This window comes from Sphaeramia orbicularis, chromosome 12, assembly GCF_902148855.1.
Source record: "Sphaeramia orbicularis chromosome 12, fSphaOr1.1, whole genome shotgun sequence".
NCBI lineage: Eukaryota > Metazoa > Chordata > Actinopteri > Kurtiformes > Apogonidae > Sphaeramia > Sphaeramia orbicularis.
The window spans coordinates 40,965,709-40,986,604 of record NC_043968.1 but is presented as its reverse complement, the minus strand read 5'-3'; the positions used below and the strand labels follow the sequence as shown (position 1 = coordinate 40,986,604).

Here is a 20,896-nt window from a genome sequence, read left to right as displayed (position 1 = left end):
CAAATCCAAATTCCAATTAGGCCACGGTTCGAAATGTTTAACTTGGTTATGGAAGCTGCTGTTCTGTGTGGCAGTGAATTATGGGGTCTATTACGGAAACAGCACCAGCTAAAACAGGACAAGTATTCGACTAAAATATTGCAGGTACACATGTGCAATGATAAACTTAGTGTAAAACAACAAAGTATGAGACTTTATGCCACTACAGGCATCGTTTGAAGGTCGACTAAAAATCCTTTCCAAGTACCACTACTGCTCCATATCATCAGGCTTTCTGACCTTTAAGTTGATATGTGTATCTCGAACGCTGATCTCCATGGGCAGCACCTGTGGCGCTGAGTAATCTTCCAAGAAGAGGGCTAGGTTGCGCAGTGTCGACATGAGGAAGCTGGCTTGGTATCCGTGGAGACGCAGTTGCAGGAAACCATTGCGCTCAGCCAGCGGGGAGCGAGCAGCGGCACAGGGACCAGACTCCAGACGAGCACACACCTCCGGACTGTGGAGACCCCTGACGGACCCAGAGCTGATCTCACCACCGGCTGTGACAGAGCACACAGAGGCTGCAGTTAACATTACCTTCTGCAGTGAAGATGTAACCAGCTGAAGCACAGTTACTCCTGACTGATTTTACCAGATCCATTTGATTTTAATGAAGAGATTGCAATTACTCAGGAAACACAAATGTATTACTATTATTTTGTAGGATCATCAGTATACACTACTGTGCAGAACGTGTCTTTAGAGCTAGACTTGTGAAACTTTGCTCTGTCTAAAAACAAATTAGTCAGGGTGAATGTTAGTGCCAAATGTGAACGAGACTGAAATCAGAGGCACGATAAGGGAAATGCAAAAAGAAGCAGAATATCAGAAAGAGGAGTGGGAGAGGAGAAACTGAAAATAAGCAGGTGAAGGGATTTAAGAAAAAGGTGGGTTGAAAGAGACTGAAAAGTCAAAACTTTTCAGTCCCACAGGTTCTTTATGGTGGCGATGTTAAATTATTTCTAAGAACTAGAGATTAGAGGATTCTGAGGAAACACCCACCAATATCACTATTAAAATTAATTTCCTTTCATGAATTATACACTCCAGGAGAGAAGTAGAAAACTAAGATCAGAAGTGACAGGAAAAGGCTGATACAGAAAAGTATTTCACCCCCGAATGGACAGAATTTCACTGAGCAACCCAAAGAGGAACGATACAAGGTTTGTTTCTTGAGAAAAGGTGAAGAGTAGGTTAAAGATGTGAGCAAAGACTGTAAGAGGAAAATAAAAGACTGATGAAAGCAGAGGCTGAAAAGTGTTGAACCCACTTGGAGGGTAATTGAAACCCTCTGTTCACACCATCTTAACCAGTTCACACACAAAGACTAATTAATTCAGATGGCAAGCACAAAGTTGCAAGCACAGGTTCTTGACAGACATCAGACACCATGGGTCACAGTTGGAATAACAACATTCAGCAATGCATGACAATGGCTACTTCAAGAAAAACATCTTTATGACAGTGAGAAGTGTGTTACATCCTTTAATTGGCTCTCTGAAGGAAAGTTGGTAAAGGGTTGTTAATAAAGTAATTTCAGGTCCTACAGAAACCATTCAGAGGCAAACCTATACACTCATGCACACACAATACTGTCAGCTTTTCACAAGTAAAATGACATATTCTCTCAGCTAGTTCGAAGCAAATGCTGAGGAAAAAAGAGGAGAGAGTGGGTGAAGAGAGAGAAAGAAAGAGAAAGAGGGAGGGGAGGCCAGCAGCCAAGGACTGAGAGACTGTGATAAGACAGGAAGGACGAGAAAAGATGGCCTAGAGAAGGAGACAGATGAAGAGAAGGAAAGATGGAGAGGGGGGGGGAGTTAAATGAAAGAGGATTAGTAAGAAGATGGAGTAGGAGGGCGAGAGAAGAGAGAGGAGGAAAGGTGGGGAGAAAAGAAAGGTGGGGGAAGAGAAGGAGGGTTTGCTCTTATGAGATAGGGGGAGAAGAGGTAGTGAGGGGAAAAGCTGGCGCTTCTCTCATTGCCTGAATCGCTGGACTGAAACTGCGAAGTCTGCTGCAGTGGAGAGATGAGGAAGGTGTGGTGGACAAGAGGGAGGAATGAGGTAGGAGGGTGAGAAGGAGAGAGCTCTCAGGGTAAATCTAAAGGGGGGAGGATGGGGAGATAAGGGGTTAACATTGTCTGGGCACATAGTAGCAGTTAATTTGAATCTGACTGACTGGTGGGCTGCACACGAAGACGTTCAAGGTTCTGGGCCTAATGTTGCAAGTAATGGGACCACTCACTCCATTACTGTCAAATTTACCCTCCCTTAAGCGCTGTACACACACACACACACACACACACACACACACACAAACAGGAGGAAAAGATCTCATTGTGACACAAACAATTCTGTTGCTGAAAAATGTAAAGAATTCATGCCGTCACTTGCAATCCAACACACTGTATCTATGTGCATCTGCAGTGCATGCCGCTGAGCAAAGTCCTGATTCTGCAAATGAGATCTGACATGACATTTTCAGCGGGAAAAAACACACACACACAAACACATTTGCTTACATACAAGTGTGAACAGAGAGGCAGAGGCAGGCATGCATGTTAAGTTACAGATGGTGAATTAACACACAGCAGTTACCTTGGCTGCTTTGAGCAGGTATTGGTACTGAGCACACCATACCTGTGGGGAGTTATGGCAGTGTAAATAAAAGGAGGTGGTGGCTGTGCTAGTGTGTAAATGTAAATGGTTGCCTATAGCCTATGCTTGAAGATTTTTGTAGAGTCCAGCCAATGCATGGGTTGGGCAGTACATCAGTGTCAGTGAACTAATTTTCCTATATTAATTCCAAGTAATTGTTTTTTTCATTAATCCATTCATTTTCTGAACTGCATAATCCTTGGAAAGGTCATGGGGATGCTGGAGCCTATCTTGGTTACCAATGGGCCAAGGGATGAACACCCTGAATGTGTTGCCAGCTCATCACAGGGTGTAACTATTTGTTTTTTAGAAGTTAAACAAAATATTACTGTACAACTGTTTCCATTGCATATCTTTGTGTTTAAGTATCACATTTGAGGAATCATTGGATTCTACATTTATATAAGCAGATATATCGAAATATTTTAGTCCCTAATATTGCAGTCAGCACCAAAAATCTAATATTGGTCCGGCGCTAGACCTCTGACAAGCCAAACCACGTGACAACAGCTGTTTTTTACAGAGATTTAGACTGAACTTTGAGATCCAAATCTTTAGTCTGAAACTTACAGAAACACACAGAAGTCTTTCTCCACAGAAGCCTGTTTCAGTTGGTTCCTATTTGTTTGTTGTTTTCAAACTGTTTCATGTAATCAACAAGTTCAGAAGTTAAATAGAGCCAGGTTTGACTTAATTCCAGTGTGCTGCTTTTTCTTATATTGTCATAACGAATATATTTCTTTTATGTATACCAGTACTGCTAAACCAATGATTTGCCAACAGGGTACATGAACCCCAGAGCTGCATGTGCAGTTGCTGAAAAAGTAACTAAAATGAATCCACATGCATGTATTAGAGAGGAAAAACCAAAATGATAACACATTGATGGCATGCTGATCTTTAGTAAATGTAAAATAACTGGTAAGCTGACATGAGTCAGATGAAACGTCTTTTATCACACATTGTAGTTGAAAATACATAACATCTAGCAAGAATGTTAATGTTAAATGGGTTAAACTAATACTACATAGCTCAAAGTGTAAACTTACTAAAATAGTTAAATGTAATTGACAGCTGAAAATAAACCACTGAAAGAGTGGGTTACAGGTAATAAGCAGACCCTTATACAACATTATTAATGTACACATGCTCAGACTTTAGTCGGTCAGTAAAAGGGTCACTGAGTATTTCTGACTGCAATCTGGAAGTAAAGCAAATAAAAGATTGTGTTGTACAGTGTTTAGACACTCAATGTGTAGCATTTTCCACCCTTCTGGCCATACATTTCTTCACACCATACACATCTTGTAGGAAGGGTTAGAAGATGGTGCACCTGTAACCGTGTATGCGGACTTGTTCTTACCCAGGCTGCGGTTGCTGAGGTACTGTCTGAGGCTGACGTTGCCCAGCTGGCTGGGTGTAACCTGGCCCACCTCCAGAGCCACGGCTGTGCTTTCACCCACCACCTCCATGCCCACACACACCGACTGCACCTTCAATACTAGCACGGACACCTGAGGGAGAGCGCACACAAAATTGATCCAAAAATTGTAGTCCACATCATCAGCTGCTGGCACTGAATGCATGCTCTGTGGACCTGCTCTACCACACCGAGCTCAAATGTGAAGTTTTTATTACATTTTCTGTATTATACTTGAACCTCAGTCCTGTATGGTACACATTACACTAGAATAGTTTTCTCTATATTCCATGTTATTGTCAAAACCAGAAGAATCATTTTCAAAGCTTCTCAAGTGTTGTTTCTTACTATATCTTTGGTGGGCTCATCAATGCTCTGTGAGGTGGCGCTGACACTGTCGGGGGACACGCCTTCTTCCTGCTCCTGGCCAATCACCACCTCAGTGGCGTTCTCCGTGGCGCTTTGTTCACTTATGACATCCTTGAAGCCTGAGATGGACACGTCATCTGTAAACCAAACATATAGACACATTCCACTATAGCACAGTAAGTTACTAACAGCAGCACAATGCTGCCACCTGCTGCTCTGTACATCTGCCTGTACATGAATCTCCAGTAATAATAATTCTACATGTTTAAGGATTCCTTTTGCCTATAGGGACATTTCCTTCATTCCACCCCCTACAGTCAGAGCTCATAGAGTAGTGGCTCTGGCAGATGACCCAAAAAAAAATTCTAATAATGTTATCTGGATGAATGGAAGCCATTGTATGACTATAACAATGTTGTAGTGTAACGCGTTTGCTGCACCTCTCTCCAACAGGCTGTATGTATCTCCGTCCTCCATCAGGTAGCTGTCTATTGAGATGTTGTCCAGAGACTGCAGAGATGGACTCTTCTTCATGTTCTTATAGGACACTGAGAAACTGGACTGGGAGCGATCTCGCATCAGACGACCACTACAACATGCACAGGAAGAGATGGGGTTGAAAAGGGGGGGTTCACACAAGATAGTGCATTAGAACTAGCATTTAAAACAATTCATTATTTTTGTTAGTACATTTCTGCTTAGTCAACACTGTCCATGCATACACCGATTCACAGCAATAATGACTGAAGATTAAACAGAGAAAAGAGCAGGTTCAGTATTTTCATTTCATTGCTTCTGATACGAATGTAGTTTAAATGTTAACAATGAGTCAAGAGAACTGCACTTGAACAGAGCTAACAGAGCTTACTTCATAAATCATGAATATTGCTATTCATTCCTTTGTGTCGTGTTGTTTAAGGTCTTGTAAGAACCAAGTGTGCATTCCTCCCAGAGAGGATCCAAAGGAAATCAGAACAGACTAAATCAAAGTAACTCCCAAAAGAACGAGAACACAGGGTCGGTGAAGAAACTGTCACCAACAAGAAGCTCCTTTTTATCTGTACAATTAGTCGACAGGTAGATACCAAACACAGGAAGCACCTACTCATTTAACACAAAAAGACAAAACACACACACAACAACTAGTGTGTCATGCACCCATGCAAATGCATGCCCACAGGGGATTCACATACACCCACGTTCTCACTGTTTTGTATTCATCCAAGGATCACAAAGACACATAAAGGTTTAGACCTGCACACAGCCATTAGCACAGCTAGTCACAGATCCAGTGCCTTACATGTTGGACATGGAATAAAGGGAGGTGGATCTGCTGGAGTTTGAGGAGCTGAGGAGATCAGAAACCACAGACAAACTTCCTTTCCTTGATAAAGAGAAAACACACACATCTTGCATGTGTCAAAGCAAAGCTTAAGAGGCAGAAAGGAAGTAGAATGAGTTAAGAATGCATGATGCTGAAAGACAAGTATGTGAGAAAACACATAAAAACACCTGGTAGCCTGCAGCAGCAGCTGACATTAATAATGTCTGAGACAAGGGTGAAGTTAAAAAAAAAAAAAAAAGCTGAACATCCATACAGACAAAGACTCATGGGAGTTCAAAACACAGCTCTGGTGTTCAGACAGTCAGATTAAGTTAAAGAGACGCATTCATTAGATTTATCAGGTAGGTTAAACAGTGAAACACAGGGCAAAAACAATATAATGCTGTATTGTTCGCTTAGGAAACTTAAACTATCATGTGATCCTTGACTTGAGTTGACATGTTCTTTTTAGAAAGAGTTCTTGTATTTTTGTTACCTAAATACTACATAAAATTGCTGTAAAAAATTTGTCAAAAAAATATTGAAAAAGCGAAAAGTGATGTATTCAAAGCATGCCTCACCTTGAAGGTACAGGGTTTCTACAGGTTTCAACAAGTTCTGACTTTTTAAGATGTTTTTAACACAGTCTAAGACATTTTTTATGATCTGTTGCATTGAAAGTAGACTTCTGAATCTCTCAATGTAAAAACAACAAAACTGGGTGAGGGAATAAGTTTGCTGGTGCCTTTTTAAAGTAGCTTTACATTTTTATGACTTAATGCTTTGATGCCTTCATACCAAACGTTCTTTAAATATTTCTACATGTTCATGTTCTGGCTAAAGGTGCAGTGGGCTTCACATTCATTTTCAACAAGCTTCAACAAAACAAAATGTGTCAAAATCATTATATGCTCTAAAATTCAGCTTATTGGATTTCAGATTTTTTTAAAACTCTGAAACCCTGTGGCAACTTGCAATGATGAAGTCATTGTTGAAGCCATTTGGAAAAAACTGTACTTACTAAAATATAATTGAGTAATCCTGAAGTACTTGAAATAATAATTACTATGAAGTTCAAATCTAACAACCTAAAAGCTTCATTCTGCTCAACAATCAGATATAATGCACTGGATGAGTATAATTTATTTGTGTTAATACCTGGATATTGACTGAGGCATTTTTCCAGCTCCAGTCTTGTCTTTATCACTCCAGTCTTTGTTGGAGAGTGGGTCAGACAGGGGGTCACCTGTCTGGGTTTTGGAATCTAGTCCAGTTCCAATATCGTCACCCCCACTCAAGCCATCCACCATCTCACTCCCTTCCTCTGAACTCCACCTCCCTGAGTTCTTAGCTGAAGTCCTCTCCTCCAGGGAGGATTTGTGATTTGAGTCTGGACATGTAGCTGAAGAGGACGTGGGGACAAGAGGGGCAGGACCATCTGAGCCCTCTCCACATAACAGCTGGTCTACAGTACACTGCCCTTTGGTCACTCCGCCCTCAGACCCACACCCTGGTCCTTCGTTGCCCTTCTCAGGCTTTTCACCAGTCTCAGTTGTGTCATTTCCAGGCTCCAGTGTTCCTCTGCTCTCTGAGGGCGAGAGCTCTGACCCCAGAGGAGAAGCTCCGCCCTCGGATTGCGGGACAGGCTTCAAAAGGAGAGACACCTCTGCACTTTTCAGCAGAAGGCCCAGACAGACAGTGAAAGGCTGGTGGTCTGCAGGGCGCTGACTAGGATCCTTGCGGTCTTTCTTGGAACCCATTTCCTCCAGGTCCTGCTGTAAGGTCTGCTGCAGAGCTTTGATGCTGCGCTGTAGGTGCATGAGAAACACATACTGCCGGTGGCTCACCTGGACACAAACAGTTGGAGCAGAGACAATTAATATGACGATCAGGTAAGTGATCTGACCTCTTATAAGGTGAACGGTCCTTCAGATGTTTACAGTCTCACACTGAGGTCAATCATAAAGCTCTTGTCATTTTATGTTGTCTTACTCCTGCCTCCAAATTGGAAAGCTTAATTATGTTTTTCTTCCCGAACATGAAAGGCATATCAACAATACAGTTTAAGTAGCAACAGGGCTAATAGCATTATATGGACATTCACTGGCTTTAATTCAGTGTTTTTTTCAACTTTGGGGTCGGGACCCCATGTGGGGTCGCCTGGAATTCAAATGGGGTCACCTGAAATTTCTAGTAATTGATAAAAATACAAAAAAACTTACTGATAAAAAATATATGGTGAGTTGAGAGAGAATCCCAATACATAAAAGAACTGACAAACTGTGAAGCTGAAACTGAGGCACTGTGGTATTGTTTATATTTCAAATGTTCATTGTGGTCAGTTTAAGATGTTGCAGCTCTTTCATAATTCATAGTTTGAGTTCTTGTTTGTTCAGTATTAATTGTCAGCCTTGTAAATCCAAGATGGACTGACTGTACATATCCTGACAAAGGAAAATAAAAGTCTCACTTTGTGCAGTAATCTACACCTGGCTTTTCGGCCTCCGTCCACAATAATATACATTATAAGACTAAATGTCATCTAAAATTAATGTTTATTTGCAACACAGTATAGCAAACTATTACATGATCAAAAACAAATTAATTATAGCAAAAAAAAAAAGTCTCTTTTTTGAATGTCTGGGGTCGCCAGAAATTTGTGATGTTAAAATGGGGTCATGAGACAAAAAAGGTTGGGAACCACTGCTTGCTAAACTGGGCATTAGACTCAAAAGTTATTGAGCTATAAATCCACTGCTGAGCATTAAAACTAGCTCTAAAAATTTAGATGGGAGTGATTTTCATATTTTTAGCTATTATCAGTAACAGTCACTATGTGAACTTCTGCCAACAACTACATATTAGTTAGAAATAAACTGCAGAACAAGTCATTTTACAATCTTGATTAATTAGCCAAACTGATAATTTACTCCATAAAAACACACCAACAAATGCAGAAGAGTGACTACTGAAGAGGTTCTGTCTTATTCAGCCAGACAAACTGTGGAGAATGTGGGTTTCAAAATGCTAATGTGAACGACACTATGTAATATGGCATACTGAAGTGTAGATATTTTCAATACAGACATTCCCCATTTTTATGTCAAGTGTTAAAGAAAGTTTAAGTGTAGACTGGCAGATCATTTTAAAACGCACTTTCCAGAAGAATACTTAAAATGTTACCCCAGTTAAGTTATTATTCACTAACAGTTATGATTCTTTAACTATATTTAAGTAATAAGATATTAATCATTATTTTACAAACTACAAAAATAACTAAGTAGCAATATGTCTAATGTAACATATTGGAAAAATCAAAAAGCATTAGTTGTTAATAATCTGTCCATATGTTTGTCTATAATTGTAAGTCATAACATGCATTGTCAATTCATCCTCTTTCTGAACCACTTAAACCTCAAGAGGGTTGAAGGTGGGGTACACCCTGCATGTCAGCAGTTTATTCAAGGCTGATTATATATATATATATATATATATATATATATGAATAACCAGTCACTCTACAGGTGACTTAGAGTGACCAATTAACCGATTATGATTTATGTCTTTGGACGGTGAGAGGAAGCTGGACTATCTACTGAAATCTGTGAAGATATTATGGCTGATTTCCAATGGGTGATTAATGGTTATTAATAAATGTATGTCTATAAAATTCACAGCTCATCACAACCTGGTGGGTGGTTTTGAAAAATACACGAATCAAAAAACATACCTGAGCACTTAAATGTTTCTGCACATGCACCAACACATGCACATCTGCATCTTTATTTGAGGATGAAGAGGAGGAAGGTAGATTTTCCAATGAGGGGGGTTTATGGAGTCCATTAGTGGGTGGCAATGTTGCGTCATTGCTTTGAGAACCATCAGTACTGTAATACTCCTTTAGTAAACGCTTCCTCTGCAAGCGTCCCACTCCCTCTGCAGAGGTGCTCCTGGACAGACCTGATCCAGCTGTGCCTCTCAGCTTCTCCTGGTGTTGAATGAGCTTTGCTGGCTGACAGGCCCACACAGTGAGAGGGAAAGAGTCCACAAAGGGCTGCGGTCGTCCTTTGCCTCCACGAGTGCCTTCATAGTCCACCCAGAACTGAGCAAAGTGCAAAGCCCAAAAGTCAGTGGCTGCTGGCATCTTAAGGGCTTCTGTACCCATGGTGGGAACCACAAGGCCCCGGTAGATGTCATGCAGCCTTGTGTCTTGTTCATGAGCATGACGCTGGAAGACGGGATGTAGGAGAGCTAAAGAGGTGGAGGTGCGAGGGAATGAGGAAAAAGCAGATGAGAAGAAGTTCTCCTCCTGGAAGGCCTGCAGCAGTGCCTCGAGGTGGGAGCGGGTGCAGTTGGCTGGATGCCGGGTGTTTGTGGCCACCATTTCTGAGGTCTGCACTGAGATGGAGCGGGGAAGGTCTGCGGGACAGGCAGGGTCCTTATCTGTAGGAATCACCACCTACAGAGGAGGAGACACAGGGTTACAGGGTTTTAATAGTTCAAGATCAAATCTATAAAAAAAAAAAAATCACAGCTTTCCTCAAAATACTTGAAAAAACTGGGACTAGAACTACATCAAAAATAAACAACGAAACTAAAACCACTCAACACGTAGTCAAGCTAAATAGAAATACAAAACATAATAAAAATTTATGAAAATGTCAACACTCTAATTATATGTAACAATACCTGTTATTTTCATTCTTTAAAGCCTGAGGTTAGAGTAAGTGGTTTCCACGCCTACCTTGAGCATGAGGCCATCCACCTTAATGTCAACATGCTCGTCTGGTTTCTGTGAGTCGTTGAGCTTGTAGATCTCCATGAACTGCTCCAGACTCTGCCTGAGGTCAAGGGCAAAAAGGTTGATCCACACCAGACTACGAGGATCCAGAACCAGCTGCAGGGCATTCAGCTGGGCATACAGATTGGGACACGGGACTGGAGGGGCAGACAGATGGAACAAATAGGAGATACAAAATCTTTATGCATAGAGAAGGAGTAGGAGTGATACTTTGGATAAAAAAGAGAGAGATGGTATTCCTGTTAACCCCCCCCGCCCACCATCACCACCTTCCAGCTGTTTGTATGTTTTATAGTGGAGGGAAAGTGTGACAAATCTATAGAGTGAATTAATTGGGTAATTACTCATTGTGAGCACTGTGCACATTTCACAAAAATCAATGTCCTCTCAGCCGAACAGCAGTCAGTAATTTCCCCTACACTGAATGAATGAGCTATACAGGTCCAAAAGCTGAAAGGTGGTGTGTGACTGCCAAAACAGTGGTTCTGTGTATAAAAAATATTATTTACACAGCAAATAGCCTAAAGATAATGATTAATATGTCACAAATGAGTTTATGCCTTCTTGAACATATAAAAAAGCCCTGCAGCTTAAGTGTTAACATAAAAGTCTTACTGGGGTAGTCTTTTCCATCAGGAAAGTAGTACTCTGTGAATTCAACATGGATGGCTGGCATCTCCGGGGGAAGGTACAGAGATTTTTTATTGCAGGAGATCATGGTCTTGGGGCTGGAGCGTCGCTGGTCTGCTGTTGATACCTAAGAAAAAATGCAAAAAAAAAAAAAAAAAAAATCTCAGTCAAGAGGTGTAAGTAATAAGATATGAATCATTATTTTACAAACTACGCTGCCTTTTTTTTGGCAACGCATTATTTATAAGTCAAAGTATGTTGTAGTGACCTGGTAGATGCTGAAGTCAGCCATCCTGAGAACAACAGAGCTTGACATGAGGTGGGTCTTGGGAGTCTGAGGAGGAGGAGGACTAAAGGAAGAGCTGGAACAGGTGTTTATCTTACCTGGAGAGCAAGAGAGAGAGAGAAAGGAGCAGAGACAAAGAGGAATAAATTGAAAGCAGAGCAACACAGAGGGAGACAAACAGTCACCACTCAGTTCTCCAAAGGGAAACCTCTGTGCCTTGCAAAAGGTGTGTATCACCGCACCAAGCTGTGCGCACACACACCGTGGTACCTGGCTCTAAGCACCAGCAGCACTGGGCCGGAGGCTGTGTTTGTGGGCTCCACTCTAGGAGTCCTCCATCTGCCTCCCTAAGCCCTACTCCTTCTCCTTCACTCTCCTGACTTCCTAGAGGCCCATACTCATCGTCCCTAAGGGACACTGGAGGACAGAAAACCCATGATAAGGTAAATGCTGGTGCGAAAACAGGGGTGTTTTTATATGACTTGCATGAGAAACCAAATGTGGGTCTGTACCAAGAAATATGAAAAAAAACTGTACAGCCAGAACAAGTAGAAATATACTCAGCTTCAATCAGTGTCTCTATTTGTAGATGTGAGTGTTTTGTGTGTGTTTACCATGCTGAGGGGAACTGTGTGTAGTAGTTGGGCCTTGCTGGTCTCGAACTGCACTCTTTAACATTTCCACATTGGACTTGAACTCATCAAGCAGGTTCCGCGCCCAGCCCTCTCTGGTTTTTGTGGCCTCGCTATAATGCATCCAATGAGCACAGCTGTCACCTGAAGTGGACATGGGGGGAAAAAAAAGGACAAAAAGAATTGCAGCAAAGTTCAGATTATAAAGCCAATTACCAAACAGCTGTATGAATGCGTCACCGTTTTTATTCCAAGTGCTGGGTCTTATTTGGCTTGTACTGTATTTGTATTTATTGCTTTGTTTGACAGGGCCAGTGCTCATTAATCAACATGAACATAAGAGACTGCAAATCAGCTAGTTGGACTACAGGGCTAATTTTCATCTATTAACATTAATTAAACTGTAGGAAAAAAATACAGTGTGTGTACAGCTTGGAGCCAAATTCCATAAGAAATGTGTAAGTAATTGTGAAAACTTGTAAATAGGTTATATTGTATGTTGTAAGAAAAACACGTGACTGTTGGTTAAGGTACCTGCTCTGTGGAAGGGGTAGTAGTCCAAAGTGATGGAGCTGAAGGACAGCTGCATGGCCCCACCTGTTATCCTCTTATTGATCACTGGAGAGTGAAATAAAACATAAAAAAAGAGTCAAATTCAAGGTTTTGGTGAAATGTTTCTAAGCTACAATGGATAGAAATGAAAAAAGACCAAAGCGATAGCTACTGTATCGATAAGAAGCCTGGATTTCATTATTACTTCATTACTGAATCTTTACCCTGTGCAACACATGTAAACCTGTACCTTTGTCCTTTGCGTGGATGTCGTCACATATGTGCAGGTCGAGGTGCGTGATTTGGAGGTGGTGGGATGTCTCGCATACATCATAAGCACTGAACAGCTTTGCCATCGTTGCACTCTGGTCGGCTGCTGTGGACGCCTGCTGAGTTCGCACCTGCTGGGCTGATGGAGGCGCCGATGACACCTAGGGAATACATGTGCAAGTGGAGACATGAAATCATGTAAATGATATGCGCAGTGTTCATGCTAGTGCTGATAGTATGTTATGCAGTTTAGTGATGTTTTTGTTCAGGATTTTAGTTTTTACTTCTATTCTGTTATCCTTCAGACATATAACTGCCCGTCAAGAAGTCTCTGATGCTCAGTAAAATTCAGATCTAAATAATGCAGTTCTAAATCCCTCCAGCAGATGGCGTGTCACACCAAACTACAGAGAACTTATCCATCTTGAGCTTCCTGGAATGTGCATGGGTGTGAATTTGGGGGAAGAGTGAATTTATGTTTTGTTTCTATGCGAGAGAAAATAGGACACAGACCTAAAGACAGTGAGAACAATGGTGAGAAATAGTGATAGTGTGGGCAGACAGACGCTCTATAGCAGTAGGGAAATGTCACACAGTGGGACAGAAGTGAGTTTCATGCATACAAGGACAAACAATCGGACCATGACATGGCTCATCCACGCAGAGTGAAAATAGGCCATGAAAGGGAGAGGGAGGGAGTAATGATTAAAGGGGTAAAGAGGCAGAGGTATGAACATTTATAAAAAGTGAGAAAGAAGGAAATGAGAAATGCAAATTATGTTTGGCCTCATTTGAAACAGAAATATATTGTTAATAGTAGTGTATGCAGAAGTCATTGTGTTTGCACCTGGTCCTCAGTGGCCATGCTCTTCCTCTGCTGTGCTGACTTCTCCATGGCTTCACTCAAGGACTTGGCGTACTGCACCATGGCTTTGAGCTGAGAATCAGTCAGTACCCACAGCAGGTCATCCAGGACCAGAATCAGCTTGGAGGCCACCACATTGCAGTCTTTAATCTGTAACAGGGAGAACCACTGGTAAAGATGTATGTTTCCTGATGGAAGGAGCTTAAGAGGTCCCAAAAATGTAACATTTCATTTACAAGGAAATTCTTTTATTATTGATTTTCATGAAACTGGTAGGGCCAGGGTGGACCCTAAATGTTGGAGGTGATTCAGAAAAATCCTAGATTTTTCTCATTTTTTTGTTACAACTGTCCTTTTAGCTATGTGTAGCTGTACAGAAAACCTCAATCTCATAAAAACTTCAAAATCAGGAATTAAAATGCCAGCATATTAAAATACACAGCTCTCACCTCTCTGTTCTAAGCATAGACTGAATATAAAGATGGAGGCAGCAATGCTGTTTCATGATGTTATGGAGATGCGAAGTCAAAATATCACACTTAGGGGTGCTGTCATGTTGACAAATCTGAGCAGTAGAGATGCACCTAATGGGGTTGTAACAGTAGTGAGTCATTACTGCTTTCAATCACCTGTTTCTATATCCAGTACTCTGATAAAAACAGTGATCGTCAGTCACACTATGGCTTTTCTGAAGCCCAACCACTTTTGATTGTAACTTGATGAAAGGTTATTGAGGAATTTTTGTTCACTGATGCTGATGAATATTGCCTATTGAGGGTTTGAGTGGTTTTCCTGACTGATGCTGCAGTCTTAACTTAACGTGACACACTATATGCAAAAACAAAGTTTATTTTCATTTAAAGTGCAATTTGTCCCTTTATGCTTTCTGCTAGAACTTCACTAGCACCAGCATCTGACACAAACCAGTTGTGTCAGCAGTTCAGAGGCCTATGGAAACAAATGAGGACTAATTACTTTCACAGAACACAATCAAGTCTTTCGTACAATTTACACTGCATTATATTTAATCTCCAATATAATCATTTGCTGTATTGAAGTTCACAGCATCAGTGTGATGAATCACCACTGTTGGCCCTGCAGCCTGTGAGGTCACACAGAGGCATTATTGTTCACAGTGGGTAACAGGATGTTGCTTAGAGCACTCTGGGTTTCATGGCTGCTTCAACAAATTTAATACATCTACTGTCTAAATCGCTTCAAAGACAGCCTCTATGTCTGCAATCAATTCCCCTCGCTCTAAGGCTGTGAGAACGACCAGCAATACAGGGCTTTCTAACATCAACTTGTATTTTCTATCGCTAGTCCCTAACAAGACTTTGTATCTGTAATCAGCCAGTCTTAGTTACAGGGTTAGTTACAGACCTTTATGTAGTTCAGATCTTCAATGTGGCATTTTACAGTGTCCATTAACCTAATAACTCCATCACTGTCTTTTATTTGGATTTATCTATTGCTAAAGTGTTAATGCATATGAAGACTACTTTGAGAAAACAAAAATGTGCTCTCAAAAGTAAGTAGACTATAGTTTTTTTTTTAGGATGCAGCAGTGAAGCAAATAGATGGGCTTTTTGATCATTACCGATATTTTCAGAAATTGATTGTGTGAGGATATGAGGTTTATGATCACAGTTGGTGATGTTTGTGCCCATACTGAGTATGAAAAAAAAGAGTCAAGATCGCAGAATACATAACTGGGCTGGTTGATGGGGTACACAGTACTTGTCTTTAGTATTTTTAAAATCTTCTTTCACCTTTATCAAATCTGTTGTGTTGTGTGTTTCGTGTGTCTCTTATGTGTTTGTTTTGTCTGACCCGTCTCTTGAGCGTGACTCTGATCTTGGACTGGTTGGTGATGAGACGGATGGGGGCACTCAACATCTCGTGCTCGGCACTCTGAATAGCGTCAGCCTCGATGCGGATCATCTGCCAGCTGATCTCCTTAAATGTCAGGATCTGGACCAAACCAACAGGGTGGAGCATTAGAAACACATGTGAGACAGAAATACTCCACACTGAGAACACACAATGAATCCTGACCTCTCCCCTCTGTGGGTCCTGGATGCGGGTAAAACGCAGGTCGCTCATGTTCCAGCTGGTGTTGACGCTGTAGACCTGTAGCTGGGAGAGCTCGAAGGAGGCGTTAAAGGCCTTGGCACTGATCCTGATCACAATGGAGTTGATGGACAGAGACATGCCCTCTACTACCTTCTCAGCAAAGCCATATTCACTGTACAAGAGACACCGAGAGACACATGGTAGTAGAGACCGCTACAGTTCAACAAGACATGCAAAGTAACAGGTGAATGGGAATCAGGCTTAGGTTACAGTGTATCTACATATATATCTATGTACCTCTGGAAAGAACTGCAAGTTTGATTACCTTTTGACTTCAAATAATTTTCAAATATTTACTGTACAGACAGCCTCAAAGTCATTGTTGCATTAAAGTAAAGTATATGAAAGAAACAACGCATGCACTCACCTTTGCCCAGATGCTGTTGCTATAGGAGACGGGCCATTGGGGGGACGGGGCTCATCACAAGTACTCATCTCCATCACTACTTTATCCAAAGTCTGAAAAACAAAAATCAGGAGGTTTAGGTTCAAGTTTCACTAAAGTTTTATGTAATGATTTAATTAGCTTTCATTGTCGTTTAGGTGGATACCTCAAGTCAGTGTAGACTGACAAAAAAAAAAAAAAAAAAATAACCAGCATGAAGGGTTATATAACTAAACAAAACCTAAAAATTGCACTGTAAAGAGTTCTTTTACTGGAAATTTAAAAAGAAATCTGCAATAAACGATATAGTATGACACAAAAAAGAACTGCAGATAAAATGTCAGCAGTGGTCAAGCTATATTAAAAGTTTATGGTGTACAAGAATAACATGCCTTTACGCACAATATAGGACCTTTAATAAACAATGGTTCTGTTAATCATGGTTGATGTCATTCATTCTTTGATTCTACAAATTCCGGCTTTTGTGAATCAAAGTAAAAACTAAACTATAAATAAGCAATTACTCAAAATAACTACAGTAAAAACGAAGGTAAATTCCAAAGTTCTAACAACTTTGGAGAATAATATCAATCTGGTAAAGTGGGAGACAAAACTCACCAAAGAGATGGGATGAGTCTTCAGCTTTGTCCATGGTATCTGTCAAAAAGAAACAGAAGAGTGGCTCAACCTTTGATCACCTACATGGCAGGGTCAGTCTATTGGTTTAGTTGAAAGGAATTAAGAGTCAACATGATGCCCAAATGCAATTAAAGACCAGTGAAATGAGCAGAATTGAATGAAGTCAAAAGAACAGACGAGGTAGTTCAGAGAGGAAGAAAGAAAAAGAAATCAGTGAGTCGAGACCAGCTGGTAGCTTGTTTCATTCAGCTCTGGAGTTCCATTAATCCTCAACACGCCGCCTCTTGATTCAAGCCTGTGTCAAATTATACAGCATTTATCCAAAAAGAGATTGAATGGTCGTGTCCATTTGCAGTTCTTTTTCCGCTGTGCAGAGTTGTTCATTCTTTGAGGCATCATAAATCAAGAGGTTGGAAAGTATTCAGTATTTGCAGTTCTCTAATTGAATTAGTAGCACATTTCATTTGTCTCGTGTCTGCTGGAAAAATGCTCAAAGGTTCCAGTAGGGGGCCAACACCTGCCTCTAGTTCAGGTGTTTCAATCATCTTATGACTATGTTTGCATTTGCAGTCACTTAGAAGAACTACAACGGGGAACAACATAATTTTATGAAATCTACTTTTATTCAGTTATGTGTTAAACAAGATTCACTGCGCATTTAGAAACTGAGAGGAGAGTAGAATTTAGCTGTATAACAGGAAGACAGAATGAAGATGGGGATCTGAAGAGAGGAAGTAAGATAGACATCACTGTTCTGTTTTTTAAAAAGCAATTTAACTTGTAGCTGTCACCCAGCAGACCTGCAGTTTTCAATTCTCCACTTGCATTGCTCCAAACACACTTAGGTGGTTTGTGTATTATATCCACAGCACATACTGCCAATAAACAAGCAAATGAGGTCAGTAAACTATAGAAATTATCAGTACACCTGGATGTGGACCAATCAGGAGAAAAACCTGCTTAACAAGAAGAGCTTTCTAATTAGTGTTACAATGTCTCAAACACAGAGATATGAGTTTGGACATAATGGAAAAATACAGAGTAAGCCTTGAGGTGGAGAAGGAAAAGAAGAGGTGGAGTGTGGACCTTGGTCTGAATAAAAGTCTAGTCACGAAGTAAATCACGCAGCTCCATTCACTGTTTCCAGGGTGTGTCAGAGTCTGCTCTTATATATGGTGCTTGACTGATGACCACGGTCACTGTGAGCATCAGGCAACCCTGTTAGAGTGTGTCTTTAATGCAGCCTCTCTCTGAGATGTTTGTGTTGTATCTTGATGAATATGTAATTGTGCTGCTTTCTGGGTTTCTTTAATTGAGGCCTAAAATAAAAACATGTACATGAACTTTAAGCACTCTCTTTCATGTTATTTGACATTATAAGCCTTGAACAAGCTACATGGCTTTCAACCGTAGCAATAAGGAGGATGAAATCCGCTTTGTTGATGTTAATTTATGACATCAAGCAAAAGCAATAAAGCAATAAACTAAACTTGGTCATTTCCTCACCCTGATGGCGGCCTTGTTGCAGCCCACTCGGTTGATGGCTAGCCAGGTGGGCAGGTCCAGGAGGCTCTGGAGCACCTCCTCATCCAGCTCCAGGTTGGTCAGCTGACCCTCCCCCTTCAGCGTGCTCAAGTTGATCTTGTCTGGCGACAGGTTCTTAGCAAACCTACGAGACACAGAAGGGAAAATGCAGCTTTGAGCCTAGGGATATTTATAGAAGCAAGTGCTTGGCAAAGCAATGGGACAACCAAACAAACCCCAACTGGTGTATTGGAAAGGAGCACAAAGGCTTCAAAACTAAAGTAACACACTGTGTCTGTGTGTGATCACAGCAAGGAAAATGTACTCAAACCTCACACTGTTGAGGACATAAGGTCCCAGTGCTCATATAAATTCGTATCGATATTTTTACCTCAGTGTGTGAAGGCACTGTGTACACAGGCTCTGTGTGAGTTGCAGTGATTCACACACACACACACACACACACACACACACAGACACACACACACACACACAGACACACACACACACACACACACACACACACACACAGTATATTGTGCTGGTTTTCACTTTAGCTAAAATAAACATACTTAAACATACAAAATCTGTGTCCATGACCATGACCCACTTATCATTTGCACACATTGGCAGGTTGATTATCAGCCCTTTAATTGATCTCCGTAGTTCAGTCAAAGGCAATCTCCCCAAACATGAGTAACACTAATTTTACATCCTCTTACTGTCAACAGACAAGACATAAGACTTTGAGTTACTCATTGAAACCATCAGCAGTGTAAAACACACATACAGTAAGGCTCAATCTTGTTACTTAACTGATCTCTTCCACTCCTACAGTATGTTTGTGTGTCAACAGGCCAGATCAAAGCTCAGAGTTTACAAGCAGCACAGGTTGCTGATAGGCTGACCTGATTATCATGGTGTCACAGACGGAAACTGCAAAATGCATGGAACTGTGCCTATGAGAGAACAATAAAGTTGTGTATTACTGTTCACACTGATACCTAATCTGGATTTTCTAGACTGATAGCAATACTGATATTTGTGATTGTGTATGTATAAATTGGAGGTGGGGGGGGTTAACCAAATTTCATTTAACTTGTAATTTTCCTAACTTGTAATTTCCTGTAAAACAAACAGTGACAAAAATATACTTTTAACATTTATTTAACAAACCAAATTTCTCAGATATATCCATGAGCAGCCAGGTAAGAAAATGCAAACTCATCATTTGAAACAGAAAGTACGTGACCAAAAACCAATCAACTTTATGTACCTCCACACATTTTAGTGGACAGGTTAGTGTGCAGAAATGTGCTGGTTTGATACCTAGCTACACAGGAAAATATCACTGATGTTCAGTTCTAGAAAACATGACTAAATTCAAAATGTGATACAGCTAAAACCCATGATGAAAGAGCTGACACAGTGAAACTATCCAAAATGATTTCTGAGCAGACTACTTAAAGGCTTAAGGATATAATGAAGGAAGGCATTAATACAGTGTCACAGGTGCACCAAGAACACGGTGTGCCTTGTCAGCCATCAAAAAGCCGTGATGTATGATTAGAGAGTAACTGGATAGTCCCAGGGACACTGAGGCTTTTGTTCTGATCATCTGAATGCAATAAGGAGGACCAGCAAGGTGCTCACTGGGTCTGTATCTGCAGTGTGAGCGAAATGAGCAAAGCTTTGTGATTCAGCTCTGTGCCTCAAAATGACTCACTCAGTCCAATTTCTGGATCTTTCTACTCAACACCTTGGAGTTTTCTCGCATTCAACATGTGTAAATTATTTAGCAGTAGTGTTCAATACAACTAGACACTCATCAAAAAACAACACAATGACATTAAATACACTTACAAACAAGTCACAAAAGATGTTGTAGATGGATAGACAGATAGATGTACTTTATTTATCCCAGACTGGGACTATGCATGTGCATCTGCATGGGCATAGTCAGAGACAGAAACACAGTCAGTCCTTTTCTAAAAACAAACACAGACTGATGTGGCTGCTGCAGTGTCTCAGCCATGTGACCAGTGAAATATTCATTCATGCTGCTGATCAAGTATCAGCCGGGCAGCTTCACCTGCGCTCTCCCCCCTCTTATCTGGCGTCTTGGTCTCCCCTGGGCCACGTCTTGCTTCCTCTCCCTCTTCATCAATAAATCAGACTTCTACTCAAATATTATGCTGATGATCTAATGTCAAAGTTTCTAACAACAAACAGATTGAAACTCCACATGTATTTTCTAGTTATTACCACTTCTGACAAGGCAAGCAAGAGGCAGACAGTATTAAGTAAACGCGCCGTCAACTTTCGTCTTTCATTTCAACCATTATTCCAGTCAGCGAAGCACAGCTCAC

The 20,896-nt window shown here is 41.0% G+C and overlaps 1 protein-coding gene across 3 annotated transcripts in view; it reads right to left on the bottom strand.

Moving 5' to 3' along the window:
- Positions 1-20,896, bottom strand: part of bltp3b (bridge-like lipid transfer protein family member 3B) — a 29,542-nt gene that overhangs the window by 2,995 nt on the left and 5,651 nt on the right. Inside the window, exons 2-21 of one of the 3 annotated variants that reach the window (XM_030148887.1) lie at positions 18,510-18,672; positions 16,983-17,021; positions 16,347-16,438; positions 15,902-16,091; positions 15,677-15,817; positions 13,826-13,993; positions 12,959-13,139; positions 12,691-12,774; positions 12,139-12,300; positions 11,507-11,622; positions 11,224-11,365; positions 10,552-10,745; positions 9,538-10,266; positions 6,966-7,654; positions 5,784-5,867; positions 4,924-5,072; positions 4,463-4,620; positions 4,058-4,208; positions 2,635-2,676; positions 280-539 (exon numbers count right to left, since the gene is read on the bottom strand). In XM_030148887.1, coding sequence (XP_030004747.1) covers positions 280-539; positions 2,635-2,676; positions 4,058-4,208; positions 4,463-4,620; positions 4,924-5,072; positions 5,784-5,867; positions 6,966-7,654; positions 9,538-10,266; positions 10,552-10,745; positions 11,224-11,365; positions 11,507-11,622; positions 12,139-12,300; positions 12,691-12,774; positions 12,959-13,139; positions 13,826-13,993; positions 15,677-15,817; positions 15,902-16,091; positions 16,347-16,438; positions 16,983-17,021; positions 18,510-18,672 — 3,934 coding nt within the window. The remainder of the gene's footprint in view (positions 1-279; positions 540-2,634; positions 2,677-4,057; positions 4,209-4,462; positions 4,621-4,923; positions 5,073-5,783; positions 5,868-6,965; positions 7,655-9,537; positions 10,267-10,551; positions 10,746-11,223; positions 11,366-11,506; positions 11,623-12,138; positions 12,301-12,690; positions 12,775-12,958; positions 13,140-13,825; positions 13,994-15,676; positions 15,818-15,901; positions 16,092-16,346; positions 16,439-16,982; positions 17,022-18,509; positions 18,673-20,896) is intronic. The other 2 variants (XM_030148888.1, XM_030148889.1) reach the window with 2 other exon arrangements.